Below are 14,307 nucleotides of genomic sequence, written 5' to 3' on the forward strand. Positions count from 1 at the left end.
AGGAGAAAATACGTAATGAAGTTTGGCTTCAGAGAAATGCATATAATTTTGTATCCTGCTGTATATAGTGCATATTCATGTTGCTACATACAGAATGGGTAAACCATATATTTAATTTTTCACCTCTGTCTTTATCAATGTGATTAAAGAATTGAGTTCAGCTGGAACCATAATAACTCTCCTCTACAGGAAATTAAAACTCATTACAACTGTAAAACTTGCCAGAGGCAACGTTACAGTCACACTGATGCAGGAGATAAGATGCGAAATGATCCTTACTGGGAATTTCTGAGTTTCTTCATGTGGATCTTGTAGACGACACAAAACACGGCCACAGATATGAGGATGATGATGATGTGGACCAGAAGACGAATGACAAATTTGTCGTTGTCTGTAAAATGATGGTTATAACAGAAATATATCTAAGGGATGGCATTTATGTCAAAGATTAAAATGTGCAGAAATTGACATGTATGGTTAGTCTGAATGAAATGTTTTATCTGAGCAATTTATGGCATTAATTAAGACCACACATACAGAGAGTGTCAACATGCGCTGTCTTGGTTTTACTGTAAAGGTGTCCGTTGAAAGCAACCACCTGAAAAGACAGATCATCCCTTTAACTTAGGAATTATGGAACTCATATAAGTATGAGGAATAAACTGAACAACACTGTTAAATGAAAAGTAGGATTATACAAACCTCCACGTCGTAGGTCGTAGAGTAGCTTAGATCTTTGAATGTAAATTCACATTTGTCTTGTAACTTTGTCTTCTGAATGACATCATCATACCTAAGAGTTGCACTGTATAGCTTCTTAGGCCCACGGAAATTGTTCACACGAGGACAGGTAACTTTAATCGCATTATGCTCTGGAACACTTAGCGCCAAAATGGGAACTTCGTCTGGTACTGTAAGAGAGTGAAAAAAACAACATATTTTCCTTTAGATGCAACACTTTATGTTTATTCACAGTTTAAGTGATTGTTGAGTTTAAAATACCAGCAGTTTTAACACTGATTAAGCTCATTAGTGTTACTGTGTTGATTGTCTTGGGCATCAGTATTTCCTTTAAACGATTAATTAATGAGTGAATTTTGAAATGGAGTTGCAAAATTATTTTAAAACAGCTTTCAAAATTTTATTTTTTGTTATTCCATTTATCCCACACAGCTGTTATGTGTTGGCCGGAGCTGTGTTAGGAGTCTGGCTAATCAGAGTGCCTGAAACTCAGTGGGGTTGTCAGACTGTCACGATCACAGGTTGTCATTTATCCTACTGACTGGTTGTCCAATGTGAAGAAGGTGAGTCTTAATACGAGCCTGTCAGAGGGCAGAAGCCAAAAACGGAGGAAAAGTAGAGAAGATGGAGAGAGGAAGAGGAAGGTTTGGATGTGTGTGTGATGTATAAAATACATTTTCTTATATAATATACAATATACTATATATTGGTATTATTATTATTATTGGTATTGATATTGCTATCAGAGAATGAAATGTTGTTTGATTATAAGTATTTATCACCATTTAATTAAAATAAGACAGGACAAGTAGTGATATAAAGTACATCATTCCTAATTATCATTATTATTATGATAAAAAGTAAGATAAATTGCATTTATAATTATGATTACTATCCTTTTCTTAAATAATAACTAAATAATTCATTACAGTAAATCTTGTGTTGAGTCAATGTCCAAAATTGACATGATTCATTTAGAAACCATATTAAGCATAATTTAATGTAGCTGTAGTTCAATACCTGATGTCAGTTTTCTCCCCAAATATTCACAGTTTCAGTGCTGTTGTTAAAACTGTTACTTTTACTGGCTCGTGGTCATCTTAACTTAATATTCAACTATGAACATCATATAATAAATAGCCTTTTAGCCTTTTGAACTAAATATAACTTTATATAAGTGTTGACTGTAATATTTACCAAAGACAGTTTGCTGTTTACTTACCTCCAGGCTCAGTTTTCTCTGTAGCTTTAGTTGATAGGAGAACACTGTTGTTGTTGTAGATGGGTTGGACTTCACAGGTGTAATCGGTGTATGGTTTCAGTCCAGAAAAATGACATGTTCCTCCTGGTCGCTGTTTGTTAACTGTAGCTGTAACAGTTTAGTTTTCATTAGATGCTTTTGGTGTCCAATTTAATAACAACAGGAACATATAAAGAGATGTAAAAAGACTGAACCTATAGTGAAGAAATATTTGTTGAGTTACCATTAACTGACAAGAATATAGATATCTAAATCATCAATGTGTCACTGCGACTGTAGATCACTGACTGGTCCTGCAAGGTAACACTTTTGTATACACTATGTACTACATGGCTGACAGACAGAGAATCAACTAATATCACACTTTCTAAAAACTATTTCAAATAAATAACCAGCAAATCATATGAAGGGCAACAATTTTAGCTGTAATCAGTTTCTAATCATGTTGTTCTATGGAAAAAAGGTAATTAAACTCTATCATTTCAATATTATTTCTGTAACATATTTAATTGATTTTATTTTTTATTAATAACTTGTACCAAAGTGTGACTTGTTGTTTCATCTCAACTTATTTACACCTATTATCCCTCAATGTGCTAAAATGTGAGCACAGAAGAAAAAATGATATACTTGAGGCCAATGGAAGTTTTAAATGTCTTCATTGTATATCTCACTTGTCATATAAACTGACCAGCAAGTTAATCTGCAAAACTCCAAAATATACATTGATCTAAAATGGAAAAGATTTTTAAAATTTTACTTACGTTTTGCACGTTTCTTGTCCGATGTTGAACCCACAGGATGACAACTGCAGTTGTATGAAAGCTCATCAAGTTTGGGGACCTCTTGACAGTTCTGACTGGTTGTTGTCCAGTTCAACTCAATGGAGGTATTGGTTGAGTCCCTTTGTGTTGCTATATTAAGATCTGTTGAAACACATCACACATCTTTAACACTGAACTGAGTAATCTGGTCTTTAGTATCTTAGATTACAAGCTATCATTGCAACAACATACCACAGTCAATCTTGAACTGGATAGCAGGTGTGTTTTTTATGGTGACATCATTTTCCTTGATCTGACCAGTACAGGTGTAGTCTGTGAAAGGCTCCAGCTCAGACTCCAGCTTGGTCTTATTGTAAGAATCTGAGGAGACAGAAGGGTGACAACATTTCTCAATCAACTAATATCTGTACCTCAGAACTTGTGGTCAGTTTTAAACAGTTTAGATTTAGACATTCAAAGCAAAAACCAATATTCTATTCAAAACTGATTAACAGAGCTCACAAAGCAATACCTCACCACCACCTTCCTTTCATATCAGAAGACACAATTTATGTCACTACAGAAAAATATGTTTTTCTACTCCTGCAAAAATTACTTCACTCTACATCTTCATCTCTTTTACACTATGAGTACAAAACAATGGAAATGCAGATTTGAATCACCATCTTTATCCATGTAAATCCATTTATAATGTTGCTGACAAACAAAGTCTTTCTACTTTTAGTCTGACCACTTACCAGAACAGATGTAATCAATGGTGAGATCAGTGCATTTTGGAGGTAAATTTGCTTCTATTTTTGCAGGAAGTTCAGTGGGAGGAGTCAGATTTATTTCATTTGAATTTAAAAATTCAGCTGAAAAAGAGAAAAAAGCACATATAAAACATGATGAAAGGAGGTCTACATGACATGCATTTAAAAATACAGGTAGACTGTATTATACATACCAGCACTGATGTGTTGGATGTGGTTAAAGGAAGACTTCACACACTTTTCTTGAGTAAAGGTTGTCATCAAATTTGTGCAAATGTCATCATAACCAGGTCTGATACAGAACGTTTTATTGTCACTTGGGCATTGCACGGCTTCAATATTATTTATTTGCACAGAGATAATGTTCCAGTCACTCTTGTAACAAAGATATCCAGGGATACAGCTGCCACGTTTAATGTCACCTTCAGCTGAAATACAGAAGTGATGCACAAATGTCTCTCCCATTTGCACTCATTTCTAAAGTTAAAAGAAAAATACAATACAACAGTATGAATTATTGTTACTCACTCATTTCCATTGTCGTCACTGTAGTTTTATAATCGCTGTGGTCACAGAGTATTTTTGTGCCAGCATGGTCAAATGTCACATCATGCTCGTAGTTAGTACAGGGCTTCAGGGCTGTGATATTATGTGGTATGTTTGGATTGGAGTGCTGAGAAATGGCTTTGCCTCCAATCTGATTTTGGCCTTTTTCTTTAACATTTACGGTGTAGGTGCCAGGGGGAGAGTTTATGAAGTTGATCTGGAAGCCAAACTTGATAGGTGTAACAGTGTAAGAACCTGCACAAACAATACACAGTAAAACCTGTTAGTAAGATGAACCATCTGCCATTTATTTTAACTTTGTTCATATAGATGTGGAAAATGTTCCTGTGTATGCCGAGGCTCATTCTGTACACTCCACTTTCAACATATTCATTGTAAAGTAAGAGAGACATACAAACATTAAAACAACATTAGATGGATTATCTTTTAAACGGATACTCACACTGTGGAGGTGTCGGGGCTGGTGCAGAGTGTGGAGGTCACATTCAAAAGAAATTAGAAAGGAATAAAAAATACAAAAAATATTAACATTTAGTTAATGTTAAGATTCATAAATGTAGATTCATAGCAGTGCTGCTGTATTGGATTGCATCAGATTGCACAGGTGTACCTGAGAAAGTGGCCGGTGAATATAGTATTGACCTGTTTATCATGTATTAATTTTTTCCTCCTATAGTTCATTTGTGTGTAGTTGGTGGAGTTAGACATGTATTTGGGTGTTTTTTTTTGTTTGTTTGTTTGGTTTTTTTGTGTTAAACCTTGCTTAATTTAGGCAATTACTACAATGCCCTGAACTTGGGTATCCAGAGACCTAGGCGCTGATATATAGATTGTGTACACATGGTGAAATATTTTCTAAGTTTTTCGCTTATTAAGTCTCAAATTACCACCACTAAAGTATACATTCTATGCATTGTATTTTCACTTTATTTTATCTTGCTTTTATTGTTATTATCAAGTGGGTTTATTTTCCGTCTTATGTTACATGGGTACTGAGATCAATGGTTGGTAGGTTTGAGAAAAAAGACTGTGATGTGTTTTCTAACTCCCACAGTGCCACTAAGGATGATTTCTTTCCAGGGCAGCTTTGGGTTGCATCCGACACAGATAAGACCCACAGTGCCATTAAACCTGTAGGACGACTTTCTGGGGTAAGCTGAAAGAGGCTTATTTTGGTTAATCAAGACCGGTGGTGAGTCTGTGTCCGTTGGGAAGAGGGAGGTTCTGTTAAGCTTATGGCTTCAGAAACCTAGGCACTGATTTACAGGTTGTGTAAACACGGTGAAGTACATGTTCTATATATTGTATTTTCACTTTATTTTTTCTTATATTTAGTAATATTATAATGTGGGTTTTATTTTACACATTATGTAGGGGACACCAGGGACAGTTGTAACATGGAACTGTTGTAACACCTTGAATTCCTCCAAATCAGAAACAAGCTACAGTGATTACACTAACTCTGCAAATGTTCAGTTAGATGGTCTTCTTACTTACAAAAAAGGAGCCACATTTGAAACTCCCAGAGAAAGTTACCAGCAAAAGTGTTTTTTTGAGATAAAAATTTAACTTTTTTATCAAATGTATTTTTTGGATACTGTCCTGAGATCAAATGTCTAGTAATCCAAACAAGTATTATTAGAATCACTGTTTTGTAAGCTAAAAATAGAAATGACTAACATGTGTCAAACTAACAGTCAAGCTAGTTCACATGAGGTGAAAACATGGCTGGTGATATGGGGACGGTTGTAACACCTTGTTACAACCATCCCTGAACCAAGTTTCATTTATATTTTAAAAACCTAAAGGCCTACATAAACTAGATAGATAAACTAATCCATTTTGATTTCATGTTTAAACCTTTTTGAGGATGTGTGTTCTACCCATTAAATAATTATCTTGCATTATAATTTGATGGCTCTTTTTTGTCATGTAGTGTGAAAAAAGGTATTCTTTTTTTTTTTTTTTTTTAAAAAAAAGAAATGAATAGTCACAATAACATGAATGATAAATAATCTTTTTCATTTTGAGTATTTGATTGATTAATTATGTATTATCTTTGACATGTTGCAACTGTCCCTGTACACTGGGAGTGACAGTATTTAAATCAATTTTGCAACCTTTTCATAAAACCACTTAAATACATTGTTTCAGTAGTTGACACATTGCAGTTTATAATATAGCAAATGGACTGTTCCAGTTCCAATGGTTTTTGGGTTATTGGGAAAATCGCAAAAAGTATTATCCAGATTAGTGAAATTGATTTCTGTTAAAAGGTTGAATTCATTTAATCTAATTTTAGATAAGATGTTGGCTTTCGTGCTGCTATGAACATGAAGAGATGAGACAGTGAAAAGTGAGCTTGAGGTAAAGGGGGGCTGAGGTGAAGGTATGGTACATGGTAAAGCATAGCTGATGGTAGAAGAAGACATAATAAACATAAGAATTACAACTGAATGTTATATATTAGGAAAAATTATTTGCAGTCACTCACCTGATGAATCTTGACCTGGAATTACAAAAGAGAAAGAAATTTACACACTTGTAATGAAGGGGTGTATATTAGTATTATGCAGAATAACATAAATATACACACATCACAAACCGGGTTTGTTTTATTAAAACATCCATTTCCATCTAAACTGGCTGTAGCTTTGCAGCGATATCAGCGGAGGTGTACAAGGTACAGGACAGGGGATGTGGTTCACACCAAATAAACAAGCATACTGTAGGTTTTTTTTTCTCTATTTTTCCATGTGAATGAACACAACATGAAGCAATATAACTAAATATAATATGCAGAAATATTATGTACTCTACCCTCACTGGAACCATCCCATAATTTGGAGGTTAAAGTTTAATTAACTGGTTAAATTAGGACAGAAGAAATTGGGAAAATTCCAAGAAATATATTATGATTAAAAGAAGATCACTTTCCTTTCTTTTCACTATATGATCAATCAATCAATCAATCAATCTTTATTTATATAGCGCCATATCACAACAGAAGTCATCTCAAGGCACTTTTCACATAGAGCAGGTCAAGACCGTACTCTTTAATTTACAGAGACCCAACAATTCCCCCATGAGCAAGCACTTGGCGACAGCGGTAAGGAAAAACTCCCCTTTAACGGGTAGAAACCTCAAGCAGACCCCGGCTCTTGGTGGGCGGCCATCTGCTTTGACCGGTTGGGTTGAGAGAGAGAAAGAGAGAGGGAAAGGGGGAGGGGGGACAGAAGAAAAACAATCACAACAACAAACAACAACAAGCACAAGCAGCAACAGCCAGGGAAGGATGCCATCAGGACTGTGAAGGACCGCGAAGGTTCGGCCCGGGAGTCAGGTTTTTCTGTGAGATGAGAAAGCACAAAAAACTCCGGGGAAGAAGCAAAGTTAGTGACATGCATTGATGTTACATGAATGCATACAGATGGAGAGGAGGAGGAGGAGAGAGGAGCTCAGTGCATCATGGGAAGTCCCCCAGTAGTCTAGGCCTATAGCAGCATAACTAAGGGCTGATCCAAGGCGAGCCTGGTCGGCCCTAACTATAAGCTTTATCAAAAAGGAAAGTTTTAAGCCTACTCTTAAACATAGAGAGGGTGTCTGCACCCCGGACTGAATCCGGTAGATGGTTCCATAGAAGAGGAGCCTGATAGCTGAAGGCTCTGCCTCCCATTCTACTTTTAAAGACTGTAGGGACCACCAGTAAGCCTGCATACTGGGAGCGCAGTGTTCTAGTGGGATAATACGGTATTATGAGCTCTTCAAGATATGATGGTGCCTGACCATTAAGGGCTTTGTAAGTTAGGAGAAGGATTTTAAATTCTATTCTAGATTCTACAGGAAGCCAATGTAGTGAAGCTAAAATGGGAGAAATGTGGTCTCTTTTTCTAGTTTTAGTCAATACACGTGCAGCTGCGTTCTGGACCAGCTAGAGAGTCTTTAGAGACTTGTTAGGGCAGCCTGATAATAAGGAATTGCAATAATCCAGCCTAGAAGTAACAAATGCGTGAACTAGTTTTTCTGCATCTTTTAGGGACAGGATGTGCCTGATTTTTGTGATATTACGTAAGTGAAAAAAGGCAGTCCTTGAAATTTGATTTATGTGAGAGTTAAAGGACATATCCTGATCAAAGATAACTCCCAGATTCCTTACGGTGGTGCTGGAGGCCAGGGTAATGCCATCCGGAGTAGCTATATCATTAGATAATGTGTTTCTAAGGTGTTTAGGGCCAAGCACAATAACTTCAGTTTTATCTGAATTTAGTAGTAGAAAATTGCAGGTCATCCAGGTCTTTATGTCGTTAAGGCATGTTTGGAGTTTGTTTAACTGATTGGGTTCATCTGGCTTCATTGATAAATATAATTGGGTATCGTCTGCGTAACAATGAAAATTTATGGAGTGTTTCCTAATAATATTACCTAAAGGAAGCATATATAAGGTGAATAGAATTGGTCCAAGTACAGAACCTTGTGGAACTCCGTGTCTAACTTTTGCCATCACGGAGGATTCATCATTCACATGTACAAACTGAAATCGGTCTGATAAATAGGACTTAAACCAGGTTAATGCAGTTCCTTTAATGCCAATTAAATGTTCCAGTCTCTGCAAAAGGATTTGATGGTCAATTGTGTCAAATGCAGCACTAAGATCTAACAGGACAAGTATAGAGATATATGAGCATCACACTACTTCATGCATTGGCACTGAATGTCACTAGAGAATGAAAATAGCTATTACAAATTAGTTGCATAAATGTAGGTCTTAAATAGTGAATAATATTTGGCAAGAGGTTGATTGTGGTGGGAGAGGTTTGAGTTTCATACTGCTTAGCAAACATTTTATTTTCAAACAAAATTGCACATTACATATTTCATACACAAAAACTATATATACACCCTAAAAGGTATATGTGAATTGACCTGTTAATCATGTAATTTTTTTCTCACATAGTTTATTTGTGTGTAGTTGGTGGATTAGATGTGTTTTTGGGTTTTTTTGCATTAAACCTTACTAAATTTTGGTAACTACTGCAATTTCCCAGAACTTGACTCAATTGCACATCACATGTTGAATATTTATAAGTCAATATAGTTTTGACCTGTTTTCCATTAGTAATTTGGTCAGGCCACCTTAGGTTGGGAACCACTGGACTAAACTAGCTAACTGTATTTAAAGTAGTTGAAACTTGCTCCAGTAGCTACAACAGTAACATGCTGCTTACACACTGATGCTTCAGTATTAATAATCTAGTGATGTCATAAATAAAAAATATATCAGTCAGATAGATGAAATGAGTACTTTTACTTTAATACTTTAAGTACATTTAGCTGCTATTACTTATGTACTTTTACCTAAGGAGGATTTTTCATATAGGACTTTTACTTGTAATGGAGTATTTTAACTTAATATACTTAACATTTCATGGCAATAATTCAACGTAATTTTTTACCTGTGTATTCTGTAGCCATTCTTTGTTTAGCTTGTTAAGGATAGGAACTGTTTTTGGTGTGAGGCAGCTGTTCATATGAATATCCAGGTCATTACAATTGAGACCCCCAAACACAACACACTAAATGGTTGGGAGTATAAAGCACAGGACTGACAACTTAATTGGATGATTTCAGTTATGGTCATAAACACAGCTACTTTTTCAGTTCTAGTCTGATGTCTGTTGATTTAAAAAAAAAAAAAAAAAATCTTGCCGGTAACACAAAATTCTTGCATTCAAAAAAGTTTTGTGGGCAGGTGCATCGGATCATAAATTGTGACCAAAAAATCAATCATCAACATTTCCTGATGAATGTCTGAGGGCCGATACATTGTCAATAAAATGAGAACAAGTGATCAACAGTGCGCAGTCATTTTTGGGTCTTTCATAATTTTTCAATGTTCAATAACAGAATGTTAATAATAATAATAATAATAAAGGGGGTGTAGCTCAAATTGCTTTACATAAAGTGAAGAAACGAGAAAATAAATAGAAACAAAAAAAACAGGCAATTAAGGCAAGTGCAAATACTGTGTGATAAACCAATCAATCAAAGGAATAGCAAACAAAAGAGGCAACAAATAGCAAGAACAGGTATTCTAAGTACAATAAAATATGTAAAAGATAAGAAAAAACAAAGGAACAGTGACAGTTAGTTAAACACAATGTTGAATAAATAAGTTCTAAAAATGTTTACAGAATTTGCATCTCTTCTAGCCTTTGGTAGGGAATTCCATAGTTTTGGTTCATAGTTAAAAAAGGTTGAGCTGCTGTGAAGGATTATAAATCAACAAAGAATTAGAAATATGGGTCGGTCCCAAACCATTGAAAGCCTTTTAAACAAGTAAAATAACTTTAAAATCAATCCTAAAAGACACTGGGAGCCAGCGCAGATTACCTAAAACTGGGGTGATATGTGCTCTCTTTTCTTGTTCTAATTAAAAGCCCGGCAGCAGAGTTCTGAATTAATTGTAGTTTATCAATGGATTGTTTTGGAAGACCGGTGAAAAGAGCATTACAGTAGTCTAATCTACTTGAAATAAACCCATGAACAATTTTTTCAACATTTTGTTGGCATCTTTTATCTCTTAAATGAAAGAAAGCAGCTTTGGTCACCCTCTTTACGTGGGATTTAAAATTTCAGTCTGAATATAGGATAATGTCCAGGCTCATGACTTCTGATTTAATGGGTCAGTACATTTATTAAAATCTGATGAGTCTTCAACAGTCGATAATGGAAAAGTAACACATACCAAGGGTTGTAGTGAGATGCTGATCACTGGAAGTAGACTTGAGAGTAGGAAAAAAGTGTCTGTAATGTACCTTTATTTACTGGATATTTAGATTAAGTTGTTTATGATGTTCCAGAGCTGATGTTTTACTTTTTCTGTATATCTATTAAAAGTCTATTCAAAATGAATCTATTTTTAACATATTTGAATGTACTTAGCCAAAAAAATTGAAATGTGAAATTTAAATCTCTATATGTGGTATGAAACATAGCAGCTTTTGTCACTTTATTTGAAGAGAATAAATTGGCTATAGTTCCTACTGTGGATTTGGGAGAACAAGAAAATGCACTTAAATAAAAAGCATTAATGTAATGTCGTAGAAGAATACAAAATGCATCTGTTTTGATACTAATATAACTTAATCTGTCCTATGCTTCATCATCTTGCATTTTATTTGAAATAATAAATAAGGTTACTTACAGTCAGCCACACCAATGACCCCAGCACAGAGGAGCAGGATCTTGATACCACAGAGACCTGCCATGTCCAGGACTTACAGTGTGTGAATGTATGTTTGAGTGGGGGACCCAGATCATCAAGAGCACCTGGTTGAGCAACACACACACAACCACAATGGGCATCTATATAAAGGAAGTCATGTGACAACATTTCCTCCTTTCAAAACAAGATTACAATCTGCCCATGTAAACATGATTTTTAAATAAACCTTACAACTGTGGAAAGTCAGTTCTCATGGCAAAGTCGCCTTTTCAGTACCAGAACAAACAAAGCCAGGAGTACTTTTTCTGCATCCCTGTCATTTTTTCATTCATTTTTAATCTTCAAACTTAATGTTTTTTACATATTTTTTTATAAACATATTTTTTTTTTAGGATGTACTTACTACTTACTTACTACTTATTGTATATGTACCCTACAGGGCATCACTCGTTTTGCCAAGAAATACAGTAAAGACACCAGAAACCAACTTCAATCAATACAGAGACACCATGCCGGCAGTTTCAGACCTGTAGACCATTGGTGTCTTTTGTAAGGAATAAGCCACCTTAGAAAGACAGGCTGTGTATATAATATATACCTTTGATGGAATGGCCAGATACTGGGATCATTAACTTGTCATTATGTCACCCAACAAATAAGTGTGAAAAATTCCTTCCCATATTCCTTTCACCTGTGTTAACATTAGATAAAGTGAAGTCTATGTCACAGTTTTATACAATTATATTACAATTAACTTTAAATCTACTTGTACCCATTCTAGTATTGGCTCTTTTTCGCACTCAATAACTTTGTCACTTTCAGATGCTTTCTCCCTCCTTATGTCCATCCTGTCCCGACCTCTCCCCTTGATGTTTTGGTGCATCTCGCAGTAGGGTGACACCTCCAGGTGAGCCTCCTTCGGGTCCTTTCTCTGTTGCACGTAGCCAGATCCCTGATGCCTTTTTGCACTGACAAAGTTTTAAATACCAGTGGTAAACGAGTTTCACACTACCTGAATTTCAGCAAAGGATGGAATGTTTCACTTTGGCAATTAATGGAAAACTGGCAAATTGTAGCAGCTTAATGGTAAGTATATCTATATAAAAAGCCTCTATATTAAAAGCCTTTATTGTAGCAACAGTTTAGAGCAGACAGGAAATGAGGGGGAGAGAGATAGGGAGGTGACATGCATCACTCTGCTGTCAGAATCAAACCACGAATGTTGCGTTTATCTAGCATGTGTCTTTATCAGTTAGTTACCAGGAAACGCTGTCACTTTTTTACTAAGAACATAATCCAGACTAATATCAAGAACACTTGTTGACATACAGAGATGTCCATCTGAAATCTGTCCATCTGACATCTGCAAATACATCATAAATATGATATTGTCATCTGATACTTCCTCACTTTACAAGTCAGTAAGGATTGCCTGAATGCACCATTATAGAAATGACTGAATAACTGTTAATTATGATAACAGCAATGCACTAGTAATTATATACAAGAGACACAGCAGAGGCTAGTGTGATACCATGTTCCATTTTCAACGATTTTTATTATAATGGTTCATAAGGGTAATACAAATATAAAATGTTATATATAGCTCACAAACACACATAGAAAAATGGCATCTGTTTGTAAAAAATAATAAGACATAACATAAACCACAACATACACCTGCAAACTCCACCTGTAACATTCATTGCCTGGAGGTGAAATCTACATGCTGCTGCTTCTACTTTACTTTCTTTAGGTGGCGTTGATTAGCATGTGTAAAACTCATCATTGAAATATTAACAGGCAACATGATCACAACAGAAATAAAACAGAAAATAAGGTACAAGTTAAAATAATGTAAAAGCCATGCTATACAGGTAGATTTAAAAGTGTGATTTCATAATACTTGCGTATTCTGCCAGTTGAACACTGGTTATGTTAATAGCAAATGCTTGATCCAGTTTTGACTTTAGCATAGCACATTGAAGCTGTTACAAGCCATTAATGATCAAAGAGATGATCACAGATGCCTTTAAGTGTGGTCAGGATCTAATGCTTCATGTTATATGATTTTATTAGTCTTAGCTTGTCCAAATTTGATGGGATTAAAATGTCAATGAGAACAGGACTGTTCCAGTTGTTGCAAAACGCACATTAAAACAATAAAAAATATCTGTATAATTCAACAAAGTGAGGACAAAAAACACAATCAGTTTAAGCAAATAGAACAAAGTTAAGCAAGCCATTATCAATTCTAAGTGCACTGAGTGCCATTGTTCACAGGTTAAAATGCCGACTATTGAACTTACTGAAGAACTCAGTAAGAGTAAATGATGATTTGGTAGGCTGCTCCGTCAGGCCTGCGTTCATCTTCTTTCATTCTGATGCCATTGAGGTACATTAGCATAAACTACAACAGAAAATAAGAAAAACAGGAAATACTGCAACTTAGTGTGAGTACTCGTCAAACTGTGCAGTGCACTTCATACTTACTACATAAAAAGGTTTTGTCTAAGTGACTTTAAAACTACAAGTTATATTAAAAGCTATTGTAATACTGTACACAATACAGAATTCCTGATGATCTTCCTACCATTAACAAGTGACCTAACCTAACCTAACCATAACCTAACAGCTAAAAAAACATCAGTCATTTGCAGCTGCTGAAAGTAATTGCTGTTTGCTACCTACTCTAAGACTAATGTAGGAAGAACAGGACAGCTTAAGTTTACTCACTGGCTGTTGACTCAAGCATCACATCGTCATACACATCCCTGAGGAGAAAATACGTGGTGAAGTTTGGCTTCAGAGAAATGCATATAATTTTGTATCCTGCTGTATATAGTGCATATTCATGTTGCTACATACAGAATGGGTAAACCATATATTTAATTTTTCACCTCTGTCTTTATCAATGTGATTAAAGAACTGAGTTCAGCTGGAACAACAATAACTCTCCTCTACAGGAAATTAAAA

The 14,307-nt window shown here is 35.3% G+C and overlaps 1 protein-coding gene across 1 annotated transcript in view; it reads right to left on the minus strand.

The window, feature by feature from the left end:
• LOC121900706 (receptor-type tyrosine-protein phosphatase C-like) overlaps nucleotides 1-14,307 on the minus strand; it is a 38,052-nt gene that overhangs the window by 885 nt on the left and 22,860 nt on the right. Inside the window, exons 6-13 of the mRNA XM_042417205.1 lie at nucleotides 3,734-3,967; nucleotides 3,525-3,641; nucleotides 3,019-3,147; nucleotides 2,767-2,928; nucleotides 1,964-2,110; nucleotides 703-911; nucleotides 538-598; nucleotides 280-391 (exon numbers count right to left, since the gene is read on the minus strand). Coding sequence (XP_042273139.1) covers nucleotides 280-391; nucleotides 538-598; nucleotides 703-911; nucleotides 1,964-2,110; nucleotides 2,767-2,928; nucleotides 3,019-3,147; nucleotides 3,525-3,641; nucleotides 3,734-3,967 — 1,171 coding nt within the window. The remainder of the gene's footprint in view (nucleotides 1-279; nucleotides 392-537; nucleotides 599-702; nucleotides 912-1,963; nucleotides 2,111-2,766; nucleotides 2,929-3,018; nucleotides 3,148-3,524; nucleotides 3,642-3,733; nucleotides 3,968-14,307) is intronic.

The sequence above is a fragment of the Thunnus maccoyii genome, chromosome 7, assembly GCF_910596095.1.
Source record: "Thunnus maccoyii chromosome 7, fThuMac1.1, whole genome shotgun sequence".
In the NCBI taxonomy this organism is placed as follows: Eukaryota; Metazoa; Chordata; class Actinopteri; order Scombriformes; family Scombridae; genus Thunnus; species Thunnus maccoyii.